Here is a 24,416-nt window from a genome sequence, read left to right as displayed (position 1 = left end):
ATATTTTAGTAATTTAGAGTAAATTTGTAGTTTATCATTAACAGGAACACAGTGGAAAGAAACTATAACATTCGGATTGTCTACATTCAAAGGAACTACTTCCTCTTCCGCCTTTCATAGTCATGTGCGAAATACGGCTGTATAAATGTCTCGCAGCCCCTTGGCGTGCGCACTCACAACAATGGCTGAGCGTAATTGTGCGGATGTATTTTACCTCCACAAACAGCTGAGCCGTGGTTTGCAATAAATGTGGCAAAAAAAGTGAGGTGTTGTGGCCATACTTGCCAACCTTGAGACCTCAGAATTAGGGAGACATTCAAAAGGGCTGTTTGGGCGGATAAATATATTTTACAGGGTTTATTTATCGGATAAAATACGTTAAATGTCACCGTTATTATTGGCCGGCCCGGAAACAGCGGGGGTGTCCAAATTCAGAGGCTGCTTCCACCTGAGGACCGGCCTTCGCGGTCTAAAGAAAGCCGGGTAGTACGTCACGAGCTCCCTCGGTGGAGTGAAACTCTGCCGTCTGCTCCTTGCTGTCTAAAATATAACCGGACACTGACGTAAACTCTTCTGTTTAATCAGTTTTCTGTTTGATGTTTATTCAGCTGTGTGAAAACCCCGGAGGAACCCTCCCGAGGGAATAATAAAGTTTAATTTAATTTAATCTAATCTAATAACTTTAATCTCAGCCAAACCGATTTACTCACGAACAAATAAAACACTGAAAAAGCCAAACAAGAACATTTTTAAGTTATCAAAGTGACTTGTACATCATGTTTAACCCGAGTGGTGAAAGACCGCGGGGGTTTGAAGACGATGTGTCGGTCGGCTCAGATATTTGAAGTTTACACAGCTACATTCTCACCTGAAAATATGTTAAAAGTTTTTTTGCGACCCAGAAAGAGAAATAAGAGTAATATTAAAACTAAGTCGCTGCCGTCATTGTTGGAAACTGGAATTGGCTGGGCCGCGCTATGAATTCTGCGATATGGTTTTTCAACTTTGTTGTCCGGGTGGAAAATCTGGAGAAAGGTGGGATTCTCCCGGAAAAATCGGGAGGGTTGGCATGTATGGTTGTGGCAACATCACTAACCTTGTCAAACACCTCAGAGTAAATCATATCACAAAATATGACGAGCGTATGTTGAGGCGAACTGAAGAGGAGGAGAGGGACAGGTGCTGCTAGGGTGAGAGTCTCTCACGGAGTCCTTTAGTCCTCCAGGCAGGCAAGGTGTTCAAATAGCACACAACTTTAGTTTTTTTATTTCTATATGATGAACTCTGCATTATTAAGTGATAAGAAGAAGGTATTCTGATGTCCTGTAATCATTATGACGCTATAATTTGAGATACAATAAATAAAATCCGTTTTGTACAAAGTATCGGTATCGGATCAGTATCGTCGATACCACCCTGAATATTACTTGGTATCGGATCGGAAAGGAAATCAGTGGTATCGCACATCACTACTGAGTGTAACTACCGCCCCTCCCCCCTCTGCCCAGCGTAAAGCACAAGGCTCGCGTGCAGAGTGAAGCAGAAAAAAAGTGCGACAGAGAGGCTGAGAGAAAGGAAAAAAAAAAAAAAACCCCACGTGACGGCTCGCGATAAGGAGCCGGCTCGCGTCGTTCATGTCAAAGAGCTGGCTCTAAGAGCCATTTCGTTCGCGAACGACCCATCACTACTACTGCAAGCTCTGCATTCGAGCTGCTGTTTGTATAAAAGTTATCAGCGTGATCCTTCGTATTTTATACCACAAATTAAATGACAGCATGAAAAGGGCATCGATAATTAAAGGATTTTTGGGTGTGCTCCTCCATAGAACACAAGAGAGATTGTGTTTGAATCACAATTATAATTGTTGTATAAAATCAGCGAAAGAAACAAACCATGAATTTTAGTAGTCATTGCATTTGTAATGTCCGTTTAATTTAGGTATCAACTCAGACTTCACATTGACAGTAGAGTATATAGTTAATTCTAAGTGCCACAATATTTATCTAAGACTGGCTGACCCTTGCTGAGCTTGCAGCTGAAGAGCGCTGGTGTTATGTATCAAAAGAGGCTTTGAGTGTAAATGATAAAGATGACATGCTGTTTAGCAGCCCAAATTACAGTGCTATCACAAGAAAAGAAAAAAAAAGTAAAATCCACCGTTTGTGTTAGAATTCCACTGAAAAATACCATCTGTTTTATAGCTTCGTTGCTTTTCTATCATTTATCATGTCAAACCTCATTGGCAGGAAGGAGTTTTAGTTAAAAAGAAAAAAAAACATGTAAGAAATTACTTTGATCCAGAAGCAGTGTCCTGTTTACACATAAATATCACTATCAGCCCAGGCTTAAAATGCCGAAGAGATAAAACTTCAAGGTTAGCTTGAGAGTGGAAAATGGTGCAAAAAATGTTCCCTGTAACAACCAGAATGTTTTGCAGTCTGCTCCTTCTGAGGCTGGGCCACACAATAACAATCTGTTATTGAACAGGTTTGAGTCTAGTTGGGGGCTAGCCTACAAAAATCAAAGACATATATGAAGAAGAAAAGTAAGATAAATGAATGTAGATACATTTTTATAATGATAGAACTAGGTTTGTCTGTCCCAAAGTAATAGGAATCAACATTCTTATTACTTTGGCCATATGACATATGACACATGTTAGCTCATACACAAGTTTGTGGTATAATATATTGAATGAAGACTATTGGATTTAAAAGCTGAAATAGAATGCATCATTTCTGCTTGATTAAAGACTTGTGTTTCTGAAATGCAAGCAATTAATCTGATAATCAGCTGGTAACTGGTGAGATCTAGTATATCTCAGTATATCTCAGAGAAAATAGTTCACAGCTAATTTAGAATGACCAGTTAGCCTATGCCATGTCTTATATCAAATCTCATGTCGAAATGGAACAATTCAGATTTATCAGCTTAAAGTTTTATGAAAAGGTAAACTAACTGTACTAATTTGTGAAGGATACAAATCACTTCTGAGTGTAGTAAATGGAACAGGAACCAATGTTGTTGCTATTCTCAAAAGTCTTTTGTTAGAAAAGAAAACCTATGGTTGCATTATCACCAGCCCGCTGTCTGGGGGAGCTGACCTTTCGCCGTCCTTGAAGAGACAACAACCTTATAGTGAACTTCAAAGGCCACCGCGGGGCTGCTGCAAGCTGTAACCTTTGTCATTCCTTGTTGTACCAGTGATGCAGGCGGTTGAGAAAACTTGCATTACTCACATTGCTCCTGTTAACGTAGTTCATCGTAGCTATTTTTAGTGGAGAAATTGTTCTCTATAAAAAGGCAGTGTAGTAACACAGGAAGCAATAGCTGAACCCTAGAGACAAGGGTGACACTGCCTTCAAAGTAATGAGACTAGAAAGAAAATATACAATCAAATAAATGTGCTATATTTTTAGACAGATGGGGAACTGTATGAATGCTGGGCAGAATTTAACAACTTTTATTATTTAGAACAAAGTAAAGATTAGACGATTATTATACGATTAAATATGAATTTGTATTGAAAAAGCTTTTTTCTTCTCTTTTTCTATGATCCTACAGATTTATCTTGCGACCCGTGTCGGGCAGGAGCTCTAAGCTTAGTGACTCAGGAAGCCAATAGCTTTTAAAGTCTATCGTCATGCCTGTTATCTGAAGTCTGGTTCATGCTCTGCTTTTTTGACCATAGAAACAGGCTATAAAGGGGAGAGAACATTATATCAGTGGAGGAAACTTGGCATTGAAGGAATCATTTGATTCTGGGAAATTCACTTATAGGTTTTCAAGCATTAGATGAGAAGATCAATAACGCTCTCAACTTTGTCCATTCAGTGTAATATAGAAGCCAAGAGATGATCGGGTTTGTTAGCATAAAGAGGAGAAAATAGAGGAAATGGCTAGCCTGGCTGCTTAATGCTAAGTTGGGGTAATTGTATTTTGTGTCCAGCTTTAAGAACTGCATGTCCATTAGCCTTTAACCAAACACAGTAGTATACATATTCATAATTGTTTCTAATAGCATCCAAATAGTTGTGTAAATCCTAAAGTAAAGGCAACTATCCATACTGACCTATTGTGCATTTAATATGGATCGAAATAAACAAATACAGCCACATACCCAACAACAATAACAATGCGCCTGACTCACACAAACTCACACACACAGAAAGATGTGATAGGAATTCCACTAAATTATCTACTGCTAAGCAAATTCCAGACATTCCATACGTCTCCCACAAAAGTGTGTGTGTGGGGGGGGGGGGGGGAGTAGGTTGTGATGTGTTTGGGTCATTGTAAATCCTGAGGTCACTGTGTGTCTAGATCAATTGGGGTCACATGCTTTGCAGTTTATTTTGTAATGTGTGTGTGCGTGTGTATTGTGTGCCTGGTCGAGCTGTATGTGTGTGAGTGTGTTTATGTGTGCTTGTTTGTTTTGTTGCGATGCAGAGAAGCGGGCGACCTCGTAAGAGTCTGTGGTTGATGGTGTTTCTGCCTGGAAGCAGTAAAACTGATCAAGTAGGGACGAATGCTGGCAGACACATTCACACACACATCACTGTTGCTCTGCAGCACACACACAGCCAAACACACGCGCGCACGCAAACCAACATATTTAAAATATGACTGTTTCTATTGATATAAGCCCTTGTGTTTTGTCCTTTTATTGAGCAGTCTGTGTTACAGGAGCTTATATACTGATCTTATAATGTTATACAGGATCTCATATACTCCACACAGAGAAACAATCACATAGAGAAGTGTTAGATTTACTGGTCCAATGAGGCCTAAATTTTATAAACAAAGACACAATAAGATAAGCCATAACTTTTCAGATTTGCAGGATCGCTGTACATCAGTGATTCATGGCAATCACTGAAGTGCCCTGAATGGGAATCACAGGACAAATCAGAAGTAATGAAACATAAATCAGGATAAGAAAGGCAGAAAAAAGTAGCGCAACAATAAATAGTTTCTTCTTTTTTTTCGTATCGCTTCCCTAATCTTTGCCAGATGGCTTCTGTACTCTACGAGCGACTCACACACACAAATAGGCAGGTTCAATGTAGTAATCTGAGTAACTGAAAAGCCTTCAGAACACCAAGCTGTTGTCTTCCTTTAACCACTGCACCACATGTAATCACCTCATGCCTGGTGTCTTGTTTGGAAAACACATGCAATCAGTCAGCATGCATTAGTGGAAGGACTCGTGACACTGCATGCACAAATGTTTTAGCCTTTTTCCATTTGTGCTATGCTCTATGTTGGAAAAATATCAGGAATGGAGAATATGGTCAGAGCCAGAAAGACCCAAGGAGTACATTGAAATGATCTGTACAATGGGGATAAAAACAACAGGGCATATAAGAGTTATATATATGTTATGTGTGTGTATATATATATATATATATATATATATATATATATATATATATATATATATATATATATATATATATATATATATATATATATATATATATATATATTCTTGGATGAATGAATCCAAGAATCCAAGAACATCCAAGAATACATTGGGAAGATGGCCCCAACTGACCGAGTGCTCAGTGAATACCTCAGGCAGCAGAAACCCAAGAAAGAGGAGGGAGACGAGGAACCATCATGGAAGGACAGGCCCCTGCACGGTATGTACCACCGGCAGATAGAGGAGGTGGCTGATATCCAGAAATCCTACCAGTGGCTGGACAAAGCTGGACTGAAAGACAGCACAGAGGCACTAATCATGGCAGCACAAGAACAAGCTCTGAGTACAAGATCCATAGAGGCTGGGGTCTATCACACCAGGCAAGACCCCAGGTGCAGGCTGTGTAAAGATGCCCCAGAGACAATCCAGCACATAACAGCAGGGTGCAAGATGCTAGCAGGCAAGGCATACATGGAACGCCATAACCAAGTGGCCGGCATAGTGTACAGGAACATCTGTGCCGAGTATAACCTGGAAGTCCCGAGGTCAAAATGGGAGATGCCCCCAAGGGTGGTGGAGAATGACCGAGCTAAGATCCTGTGGGATTTCCAGATACAGACGGACAAAATGGTGGTGGCTAACCAACCGGACATAGTGGTGGTAGACAAACAGAAGAAGATGGCCGTAGTGATCGATGTAGCGGTTCCGAATGACAGCAATATCAGGAAGAAGGAACACGAGAAGCTGGAGAAATACCAAGGGCTCAGAGAAGAGCTCGAGAGGATGTGGAGGGTGAAGGTAACAGTGGTCCCCGTGGTAATCGGAGCACTAGGTGCGGTGACTCCCAAGCTAGGCGAGTGGCTCCAGCAGATCCCAGGAACAACATCGGAGATCTCTGTCCAGAAGAGCGCAGTCCTGGGAACAGCTAAGATACTGCGCAGGACCCTCAAGCTCCCAGGCCTCTGGTAGAGGACCCGAGCTTGAATGATAAACCGCCCGCATGGGCGTGCTGGGTGTTTATATATATATATATATATATATATATATATATATATACATACATTGGAATTTTTTGTTTAGTTTCTTCTCAGAGCGCAGCTCAAACACAACAGGGATGCTCTATTTATTTCAGATAAAGGTCACCATTCAACATAATCAAAACTAATTTTAATGATGACATTTCAATCTACACTTAGCTCTCAGTAGGTTAGCTCTGTGATAATAAAGCAAATCTTATGATGTCATGAACCTTCACAATTCTTGAACATAACGAGCGCACAAACACGTACCATTACAGAGACAGTCTGGCACCAGATCCATTCTGCAGAACCACAATCATCATCAAGAAAAGCAAGGACTCTGGGATGGATGCTGTCCCCTGCATCATTACAACAGTTTGGGGTTGAATAACAAAAGTAAAAGGGAGTAAGAGGGAGTTTTTCCTTCCCACTGTCACCAAGTTTTGCTTAAAAGGGGTCGTCTGATTGGGTTTTCTCTGTGTTGTTGTAAGGACTTTACCTTACAATATAACTGTTGGAATCAACATTCTTATTACTTTGACTATATGACATATAGGGCTGCCACGATTAGTCGACTAGTCACGATTACGTCGACTATCAAAATCGTCGACGATTAATTTAATAGTCGACGCGTCGTTTGAAGCATGATCCCTTAAAGACGCAGGAATAAGTAGTAGGATTTAGGAGTGTAATAACGGACTGAAACAGAAGATGGCAGCACTGCATGTACAAGGATGCCAGCTGCCGTTAAACCCCGAAGAAGAAGCTGTGTCCCAGAATTCATAGCGCGGCCCAGCTCAATTTCCAACAATGGTGGTAGCTAGTTAGTTTTAATATTACTCTTATTATTCTTTCTAGGTCACAAAATAAACATTTATCATATTTTCAGGCGAGAATGTAGCTGTGTAAACCTCAAATATCTGCTGAATTTATCAAGACCCCACTTATTTTCAAAAGCGCTCCGACGTTTTCGGAGGACGTCTGTTACCCACCAGCTCGATAGCTTGCCGGGCTTCAAGGCTCACTAGAGCCGGTGAGAACACCGGACTCCTGGCAAAACGTCTTCAAACCCACCGCCGTGTTTCGCTACTCAGGTTAAACATGATATATAAGTCATTTAGATAACTTAAAAATGTTATTGTTTGGTTTTTTCTGTATTTTATTTGTTCCTGAGTAAATCGGTTTGGCTGAGATTAAAGTTAAAGTTTTTACACAGACGCATGCTGGTGCAATAAGCTGTACGTTTTACGTCCAATGGATGCATGATCTGATTAGTCGACTAATCGCAAAAATAATCGGTGACTAGTCGACTATCAAAATAATCGTTGTGGCAGCCCTAATGACATATGACACATGTTAGCTCATACACAAGTGCGTGGTATAATATACTGAATGAAGACCATTGGATTTAAAAATAGAATAGAATGAAATAGAATGCATCGTTTCTGCTTAATTAAAGACTTGTGTTTCTGAAATGCAAGTAATTAATCTGCTCTCTGTATTAAAAAAAAATACATGAAAAGTTATTTTCATGCACCAGGAGTAATTACCCGTTTTGTTACACACAGCTACAGGAGAAAATGAAAGGCATTTTCTTTAAAGGTGTACCTCTGCAATTCTGTAAGTTCTGAACATGCTACTACCTATTGTATCTGTGGCCTAAATAAACACCCCAGGGAGTTTCTTTAGGAAATATTGCTGCTGTCCTTAGAGAATGAAGAATTAGTGCTTGAAATGCAAACTCCTCGGAGCTGCAAGGCCTGTGCCACAAAGAAAAACTATAATCCCCCACACTAGAAATGAAAAAATCCATGGCGGCCTCACACTGAGGTTCTTATATAGATTACTTGAGTATTTTAAGGATTTAATCAGGGGCCGACGGTGCTGCGGCTTCTTTCTTTCTTTCTTTCTTTTGTTCATCTGCTGTAGCGTCTAGCTCACTAATCTTTAGATCTCGGGAAACACTGCATCACTCATTACAACCAGGTAGGGACTAACAAGTGTGAGCTCGCACACAAACACAGACGTACATAAATATGCAGATGCGCTGAAATCCTTGCCCACGCGTATGCTTGTTTATGTGCGACTCCTTGGGCTGGTGTCAGGGCCCTGACTGATGAAAACACAGCAGCGGTGTTGGTGTCAACGCCATAAAACAAAGGCTGCAGAGTAGATGAGCTGCCATCCGTACCTTCAGTGATGGATTTCACCGAGCGCACATTTGCTGTTGAAAAGAGACCAGTTAGTCTGCCCACTGCTCCTTCTCCTTCTTTCCACCCTGCTCGCTTTAATTCTTGCACTTCTACCCTCTTCCTGCATCACAGCGCGTTTTGTCTTTTGCATTTTCTGTCCTCCTGTTGCAATGCAGCCATTTTTTATCGTATCCTCTGTCTTCACACTTTTATTTACAGCGCTCGGTGCCCTTCAGCCATCTTCAAAGTTGAATGGCTCACGTTTATGGCCCCTACAAAGGGAACACATCTGTTCTCTGCCTATCCCACACTGTCTGTTTCAGTGTAGTTGGTCCTCTCTCTTCTCCGCTCCACTTGTCTGCACACGTCTGTAGCAAGCCCACTTCAGACCGTCTTTTGTCCATTCAATATCCTTCACCGGTGAAAGGGTCACAGCAAGCTCCCATATCCTTTAAACCCTCTCGAAAATATAAGCCCTGTGTGTGTCTACCAAATATGTTCCATAGGTGAAAACCGTCAAGCAGAACATTTTTAGATGTTAGCTTTATTTCCTTAAAAATATATATTTTTCCCATTTTATCTGAGGAATGTCATTTCAATTTTCACCATCCAGGAACACCTGCAGATTTTGTTATTTTCCTTTTATGTGTCCAGACGTCATGCTTGTGCTCGAGTCTAACAGATTGCTTAATAATAACAGTCTACATGGACAGATCAGTGTTAAGCTGTGCTTGATCATGACTCACAGTTTTGCGATGGCATTGGGTGCAGAACACATCTGAATGAAATATGCAAAAACCCCTAAACCGTGTGACTATTAATAGAGGATGAAATATCACAGAAGCAGATTATGTTCACACTAGGGAGTCTCAGCAGAGAATTTTCCTCAACGATCTTAAGTAGTCCCACTCAACAATGCATAACAATCCCCCTCTCATCAGAAAAAAAGTCTGTCTGAGTTAATATCGTGCAATTATAGCGCATGTTTCACTTTGGTGTTTTGCAAATCATGGAGGAATAAAATAACAAGTGATGTTTTCATTCATGCTAAATCTTTGTATACTGTTTTCCATTTTTTAATGTTCTATATGTAATAGCAGTGCAGTTTAAGATTTGCAAGTCCTCCAACCAACTGGAAATACCCCTGAACATGAAACAAAGTTAGTGAGAAGAAGAATAGTGATCTGAAAATAGTTAAACTACGAGACCAAAAACCTTTTTCTTTCAGATGCTGACCACAGCATATCATCCGCCTGCATCTCACGCTACCTCTAGCTTCCTCCTCTGTCACACCAAACCTCTGCATATCTTCCAATATCCGTTATCCCTCCTCTGCACATATCCGAGTCATCTCAGCCTTGCCTCTCCCCAAACCGCTCGACCTGAGCTGTTCCTCTGCATTTTTGTTATGCCACAATCTCCAAATCATCTGAAATATGTAACACTCCACTGAATGGAAATATGAAAAAAGTAGATTCCAATCTAATTTTCACAATGCAGTGAATGTAGAATTTGCTCAACAGTGGTAACAGTGGCCTCTGTGGCCACATGTGGTAATGACAGGATTCTGTAAAAAATAACATTCGATTAACAAACATAAATCCATCATCTCTATACCCCCCTGCAATTTTAAAATTCATATCAGGCAATTTAGTGTTAGGTGTGCATCCTCTGAGTTACACTTGCTTCCCAAAAGTCATTTCACTTAGCACCACTCTCCTTCCCACCTTGCCTTTCGCATCCTGAGACGTGCAAACTTGGTGCAAACCAACTACAAGGAACTTCTTACTGCTGTGTTTCCAAACAAGGGTTTCTCCACCATGTACTAAGTTATGTTTTGCTTGGGAATCAAATGCATATTTGATCCAGTGACATGTAAGGTTTCTCTTTTCAGTTGGATGGTTGATGCTAATCAGAGAGTAGTCTATGAAAATGTATTTATGACGCGTCGATTTCCACTGGTTTTCTGTGTCCAGGAGTTTCGGCCCACCTGGAAATCGACTGTCACGCAGAGTCTGATTTACTACTTACTTATGTGTGTGAAAGTTTGCTGGAAAAGGTAAAGGAATAGTCACCCGACTGTGGTTATGCTAACCTTTAGCTCTGGTAACAGCCCAGCTGGCTTCCCCTTTCTGTTTACACCACTCTCTCTTGACTCCATGCTCATTGCACCAGCAGAGCCTTGTATCTATCTATGTACCTTGTGGTATCACACCCGTGCACGCACGTTAGATTACGTCAAAAGAAAGAAAGCAATGCCATTCACCTTATCACGAGTAAGTGTACCATCAAAATGGCTTTGGAGCCAAATATGAAACCGTTACATATTATTCCTCTGAAACAGTCATTAATCACAACTTGCCAAATCAGTGCAAAAAACTTCTTTGCAGAACACCCAACGGTCACAGACATTCAATCATAAGTTTAGCCAAGCCAGTTGGAAGAGTCAATCCCACTTATTTGACCATGAAGGTTTACGATAAATGGGCAGACTTTATGAATAGAGGCTCTATTTAGAGATGGCTCCATAAAACATGCAGCCGTCCACTGTTTCATGTTTTGTCGTAAAGCATAAGGTCAGTGCCATTTGAGGTGCAAAATGGGATTCATTCTCTATTTTTGCAGGGTGGCAGTTAATCTCTTGTGATTTAATGTTCATGTATATAGAAAATAAAGCAAGTGGGACCAGTGTTTAAACTGAATTTGGAAACTCTTGCGGTTGAGTTTCCACAATATGTTTGTACTTCAGCAGGGAGAATATACATGCCATGGCCTTTATGCTAACAGAAAAGCTATTTAGACCTTTGTGAGTGCATGAAAGGAGGGTTTTATGTATATACACTAATGGTCCTATAGTCTCTGCAAGTTCAAACTTTCCCTGTTTAACTTCAAAAGGAGCTGCTGCATGACAGCCATACCCATTGTGTCCCCACCTGTGCATGGGCGTTTCAACCACTGCTATTAGTACAGCTGCTTGTCTATATGCAGGAGTATTTGCTGAGAGCTAAAATAGCTTTAATGACAGTGTGTTTGACACTGTGCTCTCAAAAGCAGCTTTGCTCTCCCTGATGTAATGTCTGTTGTTTGTCGAGTTGAAAAGTCCATAGGCGGTCCAGCAATGACAGTGGTGCAGTTGATGGTTTTTGTGTGTGCGCGTGTTCCGCTGTTAATAGACAACGCAGCGAGGTGCCAGTTGGCTTGTCTCATCGCAAGCTCCAAAATTTGGCTATTCGCAGGCAAGCAGGAGACAAACAAAGCATTTGTTGGCTCTTCCCTGTGGTTACAGTACACAATTAAAGGCAGAGGGTAACACGTGCACACATTTTATCTGCCTGTCCTTCGTACATACACATGTACAATTTCCAGCCATCCATATAAGTTCCTAACACATTTTATTTTCAGCATGCAGCATGCAGCAGAGGAATCATAAGGGGGAGAAAACTGTCATTGATGTGTAAATTCACTATAAATAATTCCTATCTCGTCTCACCCAAAAGACCGTCTTGACGAGTGTTGGCTGCTGCTGCTTCCAGCTTACGCCTATCTCTCTTCCTTCCCTCCTGTATCCATCTCTCCCAACATCATTACTTATGAAGCAAAGTAATGGAAAAAAAACACAAATTTTTTAGTGTTTTCCGAGACCCACTGTCACCATCCTCCTTTGCTCACTCTGGGATGGGCACGCGGCGTAAAGTATCCAGCCATAATGGAACATGAAAGTGGGGTTGTGGCCTACGCACTTGCATGGTGAGAAAAACAGCAGAAGTGGAAGTATCCTCGCCTTGCTCTGCTCTATATTTATAGGCTGAAAACCTGATTTCAGATCAGTCACGCTAGACTTGCAGCAGACACCTACTGCACGCTGGGGGAGGCGGCCAGGCATAGAGACACTGACTTTTTCTCTTTCTTTTTTCCCTACCTTGAAAAATGTTGGGTTTTATTTTCTGTTCCTGTCAGACGTTGTTTTCTCTTAGTTTCATCTTGCTCGTCTAGTATTCCTCTTCACAAGCAGAGTAAAGCACTTCCTCGGTGCAAAAATATTATAGCTGTATGTGCTGAGTGCAGTTATATGTATGTAACCTTTCTTTTAAATGATGAAGCAACCTGTTTACTTTTTAAATTTGTGTCACCTTTCTTTCTCCAGTGAGCTAAAACTTACATCTGCAAAATTCTTCTTCTTATTCGAAATAGACCCGAATATTTCTACTGTCATGGTAGATTTTTCTTTCTTTCCTCTGTGAAGAATTTCTATGTCTTTTTCTTGCTCTTCTATGAGTTCAAGAACAGACGAAATGCTTTTTGAGTGACTGGAGTATCCTATTAAGAAACCCAGGGACAAAGGTTTCTTGGGAAATATGCTCACTTGCTTTTTTTGTTAGTAGTTACATCAATACCACTTTCATTTAAGCGCCTTTACCAGCAATCCGTTAGCATTTCAGCATATCTTAGCTTTAAGACTCAATATGCACGGGGTAAAAAGCAATACAAACTGGATGAAAGGTAACACATTCTGCTTATCTACTAGTTTCAGCGGGTGTGTTGCATCTTATCTTATTTAATGCTAGAACAAAAGTCTATAAAAGTGTATACATTAGCTGTTAAATACAAAATAAACTGAATAGTGTGCATGGAGTTTGCATGTTCTCCCTGTGTCTGCATGAGCTGTCTCCGGGTGGAGTTAGGTTAATTGGTGATTCTAAATTGAGTGGCGACCTGTCCAGGCTGTACCCAGCTTCTTGCTCCATTAGTTACCCGCTGCCATCAGTCGGATATTCCAACTGGAAAGTCTGAGAGGTAACTCAAGATTTCCAACTTCTCACTTGAAATGGGTGATAAAATGTGTAACGATGATGCACGAATAAAGGGATCCTGTAAAGTCGAAGACAGCGACAGCTACTGTATGTAAAAATAAGGTAAATCTGGTATAAGTCTACCACAGCAGTCATACCATAGCAGGTGCCAGAAAGCAAATAATGTATTCCTTAAAATGTCAAACTAGTCTATGTTTGATGCTCTATAAACACAAGGTGTGAGATTTAGATGACATTGCACTTTTGACCTTAAGTGATGACATAATTAACTGGTCCAAATTCTCCTCACTTCAACGATAATTTAGCCTTATCAGTAATATAAAAGACTTCTATTGTTTTAGTTTAATACAGACACCTGCAAGTCTTCAAATCAACCCAAACTGTGTTAGTTGTCCTGAGTTTCCTTTTTTTGTTCGTCCTTCCGCCCTTTTTTCAGTGTCACCACTTAGTCTCGCAGATATGTGAATCCTTTTTTTCTGTCTTTTTCCTTTTTCTTTTTTTTTACTCGTCCTCATCATTCAGAGAAAAAGCAGGCCAATGTCTTTATGGTCGTGTTCCTGTCCTGCTGTGCTTTTAGCCTAATGGACAGACAGCTGTGCTCCCATTTCTATATTTAACCAGAAACCCCACATGATGAAGTTTGTCACACCCTCGCTCTTCCTCATGTAACTGACCCCCAAGTTAATGCCCAGAGAAACACTGTAACCTCACAGGACATTTTATTTTGTGCACCTCTGAAATACAGAGATGGAATATTAAATGCTGGCCCTAACATGTCAGAATATCTTTGGGTATAGAAAATAGAAACAATTTTAAAAGCCAATGCAGAGCAAAATACCACCAGTTGCAGTTGGTCTTTCCCTCTGTGTATGTATGCCGAGCTTGTACAAATAAATCCGAATTTTAAGCTGCTGTCTTTTCTCATACTTTCAGGGGCTTTTTGCTTAAAAACTGGAATATTTTATGCTGCTCTTTTTATTTAATCATTTAAGCTAAACATGGAAAACATGGGTTTTGTAAAAATTAAGGGTACATTAAACAGATTTAGCGAAAAGCACGTTGATAAGCCTTGCTGGAACTACTTTAAATGCAGTATTTAATGTAGCTGTAATCTGCATAAAACCACAATTCTGTTATTAAATGGATGCAGGAGGTAAAAATAAAAATCCCTTTCCATTTCGGCTCTTTGGTTTCATCGGTTTGTCCACTTTTCAAGAGAACGGTTACATAGTTCTCTGCAACATTTATAAAATCCTTGGAACAACTTTTACGAGCCTTGAAAGTTAAACACACATTAATGACAGATCCACTTTGTCTGCCTTTTATTTGATATAATACATGATTAAATATGCAAATCCCTTTTTCCTGTGGATCTGTTTGTGACTGTTGGTGTGTCAGCTATGCCTGTAGATGTGTTTGTGTGTGTGTGTAAGCTCTGTATTGAGGTATAAGTAAAAGCATTAAGGAAGGGATCAGCTTGAGCTGGGGTCGTGCCCATCAGATTAGAAAGCTTAGTCCTCCCGTCTTTGTGTAATTAATGAGAGACAGAGGACAAGGAAGCGATAAAGACAAAGAGGCAATGAGGAGAATAGAGTGATATTAAAAGAAGCTAGGGCACATGCTCACCAGAGAAGGGATCGTGTGTAATGATAGGGTTCCTGGTGGTCAGTATATTTGTGTACATGATGGACGACTATGCAGCAAAGTACTGAGTCCAGAACCAACAACAGAAAGGGCTGGACTGGATATGTGGCTCGTCTAGCAGAGTTCAGGACCTTTATAATGTAAACAGGGATAAAAACTAGAGAATGATGGGAATACAGCGGTGTGAGGGTTTAAACGAAGCAGACAAAAGTATGCAAGTGGGCGAACATGCGATAACGGTGCAAACACTTGTATCGGTGAATACATTTTAGGAATGTGCATATTTTTTTTCTGCAAACTTTTACTACATACAGATAATAACACATTTCTGAGTAACAAAGAAAAATAGCTTTAATTGGATTTTTTTGTGTGTGTAATAATGAGAGATGTGACGTAAGAACAATTTCTCATTAAGCAGGTTAATCACCAAGGTAATCCAAGTTTATTTCTGTAGCATCATTCAGCAAACATTCGTGTGCTTTATATAAAAGGCAAAAGAAAAATCAAGCAACATAAAAAAGCAAAGAAGATAAAAAATAATTTAAAAAAAAAGAATGAGGTGGCCTACACAGAAGAATAAAAACTGCGGTCCCAATTTTAATTAAATAAAAAGCGGCGGTAACTAGAGAAGCTGTAATTATCCAGTATCCAGTAATGAGAGAAATATGCCACCCTAACATGAAAATATCTTATTATAGCGTGAGAACGGTCTCGCAGAAACTGGAAATTGTTCACACTGGGTATATTATATATTGGGTGCAAGCTCAAATACATAAAACAGAATGATGCACAGCACATTTTTACGTTTTCTTAATATTTCTTCAATAATAAATATTATACAAAAAAAGGAAAGATTTACTAGACCAGCACCCCCCAGTGTAAGGTTTATGCCAGAGCTGCACTGAATTAACATCACTGGTTATTACCAAAAATAAATTTCCAATGTTTTTGTATATTTTAATTCACTAGTTTGGGCAGCTCTTTAATAAAAAATAAATTTTTGATGCTATGACATAATTATTGTTGTAGTCACATTTTCAGTGTTAATGCTTGATTACTTTCCAACATCTCAGAAAAATCCAGAGTGCCGGCTCAAATCTGGGTAAAAAAAAACCTTGAATTCAGTCATTTCCAGTTGAGTTAAGTTTTCACAAATATTTCGAAAGGATTTCTGTTTTCTTGTTTTTACGAAAAATGATATAACAAGTTTGTTATGCTATTTATGAGTCAAACTTACAGCTCATCATCACAGGTTGTGCATTAGCAAATTGTGAGCAATGATAGGAGTGTATAATAACTTACCCCCCTGGTAGCAGGTGGTCCTAGTTTTGTTTATGCTGTGAAGGATGTTGACATACAGGTGAGGGTTTCTGACTTGATGTAATCCTATTTTTGTTAAAGACCACATGCAGTATGTGAATTACATGCTTTTTTAAAAATGAATAATGTGTGTTTTCTCTGTATGGCACATTAGAATGACGAACTTTTAAGCTTAATGTGGTTGTAAAGGGAAATTATAAACAGTTCATTATACTAGCTGAAGAGTTTCATTGTTAGCCCAGAGGAAACGGTGACCAGTTTCATCCAAAGAAATCACCCCTTGTCCCTTTTCAGAGGTCGGCCCTAATGACTCTCGGTAACTGAGGAAGACAAAGCTGCATGGCAGAAAATCCATTAGTGAGTCTGCAGCTAGATAGCAAAGAGACACAGAGGAATGGTGGCTTTTGATACAGTAAAAGGAACTGCCTTGTCTTTTTCTGCGAGCGTCTCGAGAAAGCTGGCAGTTAGCCTGCATGTCAGAGCCCTGGTGGATGACTAATACTTGAAGCACTCTGAGGTGTGTCTGTGTATTGGCAAAGGAGGCCAAGGAACTGTGGGAGAGGGGGAGGAGGATAGACCAAAAGGGAGAGAAATTTGGGGATTGCAGCAGCGCTGTCACAATAACAGACTTTTGACAAAAATGCCAATATGGTTCAGCCTGCATACAGATATTGCTTTTCTTGTGTCACCAATCGGATTATTTGACATCTGGGTCCGTGATTTGTCTGTTTTTAGATCTCACAGACAAAAAAGGAGACATTAGGAGGTTCAGAGTTTCTACTGGATGTCAAAATAATACGCCAGTGTTGTTTTTGCAGCTTGTAGCCAGAAATGAATTTAAGTTTAAAAACTAAATGCACTTCATCTCATGAAAAAAACGGGGCTTTTGGAAGTGAGGAGATATTTCATGTGAATAGTTGCAGTTAAATTATTCAGTCTGAATTTTGGCAGGAAAAAAAAGGTCAAATTCATTTTTTAGAATTCCAACTGTGGCAACTGTGCGAGCTCACAAAAGTGTCATAACCAATAAAAACACGTGCCAAAACTGATGAGCAAAATCTTGCCTACATTAATTTTTAAAAGCCAGTTTTTAATCAAATCAAGTTCCAGTGATTTTTTTATTAATATCCATTTTTTTCCCGTTTTGAAGTGTGGTAAAGACAAGGTTAGAGCTTTCTTGTAAATTGTGGCACTATTGATATGTAGCTTGTCAGTGAGATGCAGATATCAGTTCACATGGAGGATTCACTCAACACTACACAAAAGTGTTCCAGTGGGATTGATAGGATTCAAAATCTGACACCGTTTCAATACCACTGTGTTGAGACGTCTTCCTGTAGTTACTTGTGCTACCGCTTGTGCATCTTGAGCATTCGAGTCTATGTTTCATTCTTAATATCAGTGTCATTCAGCAGATGATCTGCACTATGACTGACTCCTCAGTATTTTTTAAATTCATGCTACGTTATTTTAATCCCAAATTGCACTGATCCCCCCACATTTAACTCTTTGCTGAACTGAGTTGCAGAGAAATACTGAAAATGCAATCAAATCTGAATATTTTTGTACAAGGAAGCGGAGGGAATAGTAAGAAGAAGGCGTGGTTGAAGGACTGAAGCTTATCTGTCCATCTGCCGTTGCCAGGCAGTGAGCCTGTGTGTCCGTGAAAGATGGTTCCTTACCGCACCAGATGCAGGAGAGGACTTAATATCGGGATACACCTTCTCTGTCCCTGTCTCTTGTTGATTTGTCTCACACACACACACACACACACACACACACACACACACACACACCAGCCCAGTTTTGTAGGTTTTTTTTCTTTTTGTTTTTCCTTGACACAGAGATTAGCGGAACGTAAAAAAAAAAAAAGATTTAGACAGAAGATATGAGGAGGAGGAGGGAAAAGCGATAAAATTTCGGGCACTTTTGCTACTGTGAGACATCACAGAGACATCTTCCACACAAAGAACATGAACACTTTGGTTTCTGTTTATTGTAAGAGGATACTAGAAGACCTCATTCCTCCGCACACTGAAACCTGAACTCTGTTTAGCTTCCTGTCTTTGCGCCCTCTCTGTTTACTGTTTCCTCATCTTTTGGCTTTTTCACCCTCTAATCTTTACAATATGCTGTTCACATTTCTCACTTGTCTCTTTGTCTTATTTCAGTTTTGACTCCCAGTGTTTTACTGTCCAAATAATGCCTATTGTACAATAAAATACAAAGGCAATATGTCTGCCCCTGCTTCCATCTGATGGCAGGTTTATTGTAAGCTATAGTGTTGAGTGCCTGACCTATTGCCTGCAGACAGAGCTGTAGTTTTGAGGCTTACTCGCATCCGACCCTCCCTTCCTCTTCAGGCCCAGAGGCTGAAGCAGCTGGCTACATACATATTTCTGAATGAATAAGCAGGCAGGCAGCAGAGGTCTGGATATGCTGAATATTTTGGGAGAATAAGCCATAATTATTGGATATTATTCCACTGGATTTTTCAGCAACAGAAACTCCCATTACTCCTAGCTCTCATTTGTCTTGATGCCTTGATCAATTGGTCCTTTGCAACATTTTACAAAAAACTAAATGAAACATGTAAATGAGGGTTGCTTGGGCCTACAGTTTTGGCCGTAATTTGTAAGACGTGTGCTGAAATTACAGAGACAGTCCAACTCTGTCATGCAGGTCATACTGTGCTCGCTGAGCTGTACATGAGAGTGAAAAGCACAGACAGTGGCCTGTTAGCACCGTGGCAGCTAATCCATAACCTTTGTGAGCCTCGCGCTCGTGCTCACGCATGCAAACACACAAATACTGGAGCACGTTCACGCTCCATCGACACCTGACCTTTACAGGAAGCAGAGTGGAAATCAACTGACCAGAAGCTCCTGTCACTCAAGGAGCATCCACCCCCCCTCCCCCTCCTCTTTTCCTCCATCCCTCACCTCTCCGTTTACACTTAGTCAATATTCATTAGTCAGTGTTTAGTATAGAATGAGAGAGAGAATGTGTGGGTGAAAGAGGCAGAAAGGAAAACCGATATATATATATATATATATATATATATATATATAGGTGAAGCTGATGTTTGAGCAAGGGAGAGGAAAGGAATCGGGAGATGACAGGGCAGAAGAGAAGCAGATTTGCTTATCAGACACCCCAAAAAAACAGGCATGCACACACAGTCAGAAACTCAGAGTGGTGCCATCTTAGTAAACACAGCTTTGATGATATGGGTATCATACTGAGCCCAATGACTTGACTTGACAACAGTTTTATTGATTTCTCTGCTGTGCACTGTGCACTTTGTGTGTGCACATTAGTGAGCGAGAGAGCGAGAGAGACTGTGACTGTATGAGACAAAAATACATATTAAAAAAAGATAGAAATATGAAGATATCAGGCATAAATCTGTGTGTGTTTTTGTAAAAGAGGAAAAAGAGAGCGCGAGTGTGTGTCTTGACTACAAATCAACTTCTCTTATCCATCTACGTAGATTGCCCCCATATTGGATGTTTAATATTTAACTATAGCTCTTCTCTTGGGAGGCATGGAGATTAGAAAAAAAGTTGGAAGGCTGCAGTGTGTGTGTGTGTGTTTATACACATATACGCAAAAGCACGCACAAATGCAAACACAGAGCAGTGCTGACTTCTACAGATTATGTACACATAATCAGAACCCTTCATCACAAAACCACAAACACTCAATATGCAATCAGGGGCATACAAATGAGACGGAAATGTATTCAGACAACACCCAGTGTCAAAATGTTAAGTACAAGTTTCACAGGTGTACAAAAATAACTACCGTGGTTCTGAAATAAATGAAAAGAGATAGTTTAAGTCATTTAATAAGCATCATTGCCCAAATCAATACTTGTCCCACCCGTCTCAGGTCAGCTGAAACAAGTAGCACATGCAACACAGGCATGTAATCATATTTTGATTTGGTGCAGTTAGCCGGCAGTAACAAAAAGTAAGCGAATATCGAAGCCAGTGGAACAAGTTTACACTATATAAAATCATTTAAAAACAGAGGATTCATGTGGAAGATGATCATGTTTAAAGAGGTGAATTTTGAGACAGGATATGAAAGTGGGGAAAGAGTCAGTGTTATGAATATCTGGGATGGAGTTCCAGAGGTGAGGAGAAGAGCAGCTAACGGCTCTAAACCCTGTAGTAGTCAAACGGGGGGAAGGGACTGAGAGATGGAGGAGGAGACCCGAGCATGCGATGTGCAGAAGTTTACCCCACAATACTGAAAATGCAGATCGTTGTGTGCACATTACATGCATCATGCATACTTTCCCACATTATCACGCAGGGGATCCAGTGCGGTGCACTCCTTTTTTGGCACAATATAGAATTACCTCTATGCAGTCACACACTCGTACATTAATACAAAGTGAGTCATTGTTATTTCACAGGGTTTACCTACTCCACTCACAGAAACACTGACTCAGTTATTCACTCATACACATGGTTATGTTCTCATTTAAAATGACGCTTCCTCGACTTACAAACCAACAAATTTTGCCGCTCAGCTGCTGTTTAATGTAGGCAGGCTGATGTGCAGTTGTGGAAATTTGTCATACGTTGCTAATGTAAAGTAGGGATACTAATCTGTGTGTATGAAAAGGAATGTGAAGGACCGCTACGTGGCTACATTGTGAGTTGAATTTTAACTAACGTGATGGAGGCCTTAGGTACGTGACAAGCTCACTGCTTGCACTTTTCTTCAGCATTCAGAGGGTTGTGCGCTATGAATTCATCCCCAAGGGTTAGACTGTCAGCACCAAGTTGCATTGCAAAGTTCTGACGGGTGTGAGGGAGAACATTCAGTGCAAACAACTTGAACTGTGGTGCGTGTCACTGTGTCAGTGTCTGCCTGCTCACAGTGTGTCAAAGCACCCTGCTCACCAGATTTGACTCCCTGCGGCTTCTTCCTTTTCCTCAGTACAAAATATGAGGTGAAGGGTCATCGTTTTGACACCGTGGAAGTGATCGAGCACATGTTCCAGATGGTGGTTGAAGCACTTAGAGAATAGGACTTGCAGGGGGGCATTCTAAGTGTGGCACGAGGACAGCTAGTGCGTTGCTGTACATTGTGACTGCTTGGAAGCAGATAGTGCCCAGATTTAAATCGTTTTAGAGAAAAATCTAGATTTCCAAACAAAAATTTAACAAACGGACTTGTACGGACTTGCATGCAGACAAGCTGAGTCGCAGTTATGCATTATCAAACACACATTAAAACATATGCAGGGACGCAGAGGCAACAGAACCCGGAGACAGAAGTGGGTCAGGCTAACCAGCTCGGTCTCGCTACGTTTAAAAAATGCAACGGGGTCCCGCTGTTTCGCATTAGATACGATGGATGCAAAGGCACGTGCACACTCATATACACAGTTTAGGAGAATATCTGTGTATTCTCAGACCAGCAAGCCCAAAAACGTCAGTGTGTTTACTCCAGAAGAAAAGACATTTACTTTTGAATGCGGCACACACTCTCACTTACACATTTATTTATTCCCTTTGCTCAGACACACGAATACACCGAGGAGCTGTACGTTTTCACAGATGCAATCTACAAATTCATTTGCTCATGCATAACTAAACGCATATCTTTACCCAAATCTCAAGCTTGGAACAAGATTTGGACAGCAAATCCTCAGAAATACATTGTGCAAATCTCTTTAACAGTCATGACGGTTATTTTTGCTGGAAGATTAATTTCAAATGTACATCAGCGCTGCTCACTGGAGTTTGGTGCTGTTGTACATGCAAACAGATCCTCATCACACACCTACGCGTGTATGCATGTGCATAAAACAGTGGAGATATCTCTCTGTCAGCTCCATCAACAGGTGGAGGAATATCAGAGCGGAGCTGGAGCTAACGCCAGACAGGCCTGTCTTTCAGTAAACTGATGCCAGTGTTTGTGTAGGTCTGTGTGTGTCTGTTCGGTGTGTTTTGACACATTTATAGTGGATACGCAGCCAACGCTGAGCTATAACAGTGACATCCTTTCAGATCTTGAACTCCAGAACTGCCAGTGTTAACCGTTGCCAACATGAGCAATGGAAGCTCTGGGGAGCAAAGGAAGACTGGATCTTGTCACTCATGAAGGGTTAGATGAATGAGGGTGCGAGAAGATTAATAGGAGGCATATTTTGCAGTGATGTTCCTGCTGCAAATCAACAAGCCGAGCGCCGGATGCCGAGACATGGGAGGGCTGAGGAAAAAGAGCGGGGTGACTTAAACAGGGAGGTGGAGTGATGAGATGTGGAGGAGGAAGAAAGAAGGGGGAAAGTTGAACTTTCGCTTAAGAGGCCGTTTGTTTCCTCATCTGTTTACTCTTCCCCGCAGTTCTTTACCCTGAAACCGTTACGCCACTCGACCGTTGCCGTTCCACTCAGGGTATGAAGGAGAGTATTGTTTCAGGGGTTTCCATTTGGCATCTTGTGCATCGTAGAAGTATGAAATACGAGTGTGAGGCAGTGGACCTCAGCCAGTGGGAGGGGTACACTCAAAATTTCATACTTGGCATGAGTTCAAGTCATCTTGTCTACAACAGAGAAGAGAGATTAGGGCATATTTACTTATGAGCTCAGTGATAGATACTTTTCCAACATGCAGTAGCTATCTGTACTGGTGCCAACGTGTCTGCAGAGGGAAGATTTATGACGGCACATAATCTGAGCCATTATGACTAAATATCAGAAATGAAAAGCCACAAAAATCCTGGTTTATTTAATGTGTGACAGATGTTAAATTTGATGTATTAGAGGGAGCATGTGCTGCCACATTGGCAGACTATGTATTCGATTTGTTCGCTATCATTTTAGTAGATTAGGCCTTCACACTGTGACGGCTTTTAATCATCACTGCTTTTACAAAACTATTCTGACTGTAGCAATATTAATTTTAATATACCAGTTAGCATATTAATATTGAGACTAATTCTAGATTTTAGTTTCTCCTTTAACTGGTTCCAGCCACAATAACATTTCTTCTTTTTCCACCTTTCTGCTGTCTTACAAAACTTTGCATAGCTTGGTTAGGTAGCCAGAATCATGACAAATGACTCGCTATGCCTGCTTTTAATAACTCCTGTGGATTAAAAGGTCAGTTGCTAATAAGGAATGAATGCTGCCTCTGCATATATGCATGTTGATAAAGACTAACAATGTGTTATAATTCCACTTTGCTAGGTTTGATTACCAGGAGCTCCTCCACAACTCCACGTTCTGTTTGGTGCCTCGAGGTCGGCGCTTGGGCTCCTTCCGCTTCCTGGAGTCACTGCAGGTAAATATATATTGTTGTGCACAATGCTGGCTATGACCATTATTCACCTTAAAGTCTCATAGGTCATTTTTCACGATTTACACCTACATTTCTCAGGCCCAGTCATCTATGCGAAATAATGGCTTAAAGATTCAACAGTTTTATTGATTTCTCTGGAGATTAGATATATTTCTGTTCTTGCTCATGCATATTACACACTTTCATGTACCGATGAGCTTTAGTGTTATTTGAGTCAGGATCTAACAGTTGGTGGGCTCTTTGCTTAAGATACCAACAGGAGCTGAATGAAGCAAATTAGATGATCTTATTATCATGCCAAATTTTTACTTATTTGATTATGAATGGTTAATGTTGCCAATTTAAACTTGGTTTCAAACAAGCTTACATTATTATGTTTTATGCAAAAGGCGTACAGTGTGATAATGAGAGGTTTCACAGGAGTCTCTACAGTCCTGTGAAAAAGTCCACCCCTACTGCTTTTATACGTATTAAGAGGTTAAAGCGTCCAGGGAATACTAATAAAATGCAGCTGATAAAAGGATCAAATGTGAGCACCTCTATAAAAGCAGAGGTTTTGGTTTGCCGGTCTGGAACATTTAAGTGTGCGTTCAACACAATGCCAGAGAGGAAAGACATCAACAGTGACCTCAGAGCAGCATTTGTTGCTACCCATCAATCTGGGAAGGGTTCTAAGGACG

General features: G+C 40.6%; 1 protein-coding gene across 3 annotated transcripts in view; it reads left to right on the top strand.

Moving 5' to 3' along the window:
- ext1c (exostoses (multiple) 1c) overlaps nt 1-24,416 on the top strand; it is a 104,409-nt gene that overhangs the window by 62,665 nt on the left and 17,328 nt on the right. For all 3 annotated transcript variants that reach the window (XM_085446017.1, XM_085446018.1, XM_085446019.1), the window contains exon 3: nt 23,625-23,718. In XM_085446017.1, coding sequence (XP_085302143.1) covers nt 23,625-23,718 — 94 coding nt within the window. The remainder of the gene's footprint in view (nt 1-23,624; nt 23,719-24,416) is intronic.

The sequence above is a fragment of the Copadichromis virginalis genome, linkage group LG22 (assembly GCF_057382275.1).
Source record: "Copadichromis virginalis isolate Kocher_CV1m ecotype Utaka linkage group LG22, C_Virginalis_male_GT1.1, whole genome shotgun sequence".
In the NCBI taxonomy this organism is placed as follows: domain Eukaryota; kingdom Metazoa; phylum Chordata; class Actinopteri; order Cichliformes; family Cichlidae; genus Copadichromis; species Copadichromis virginalis.
The sequence above is the reverse complement of the archived record's forward strand: the minus strand, read 5'-3'. Positions and strand labels throughout refer to the sequence as shown.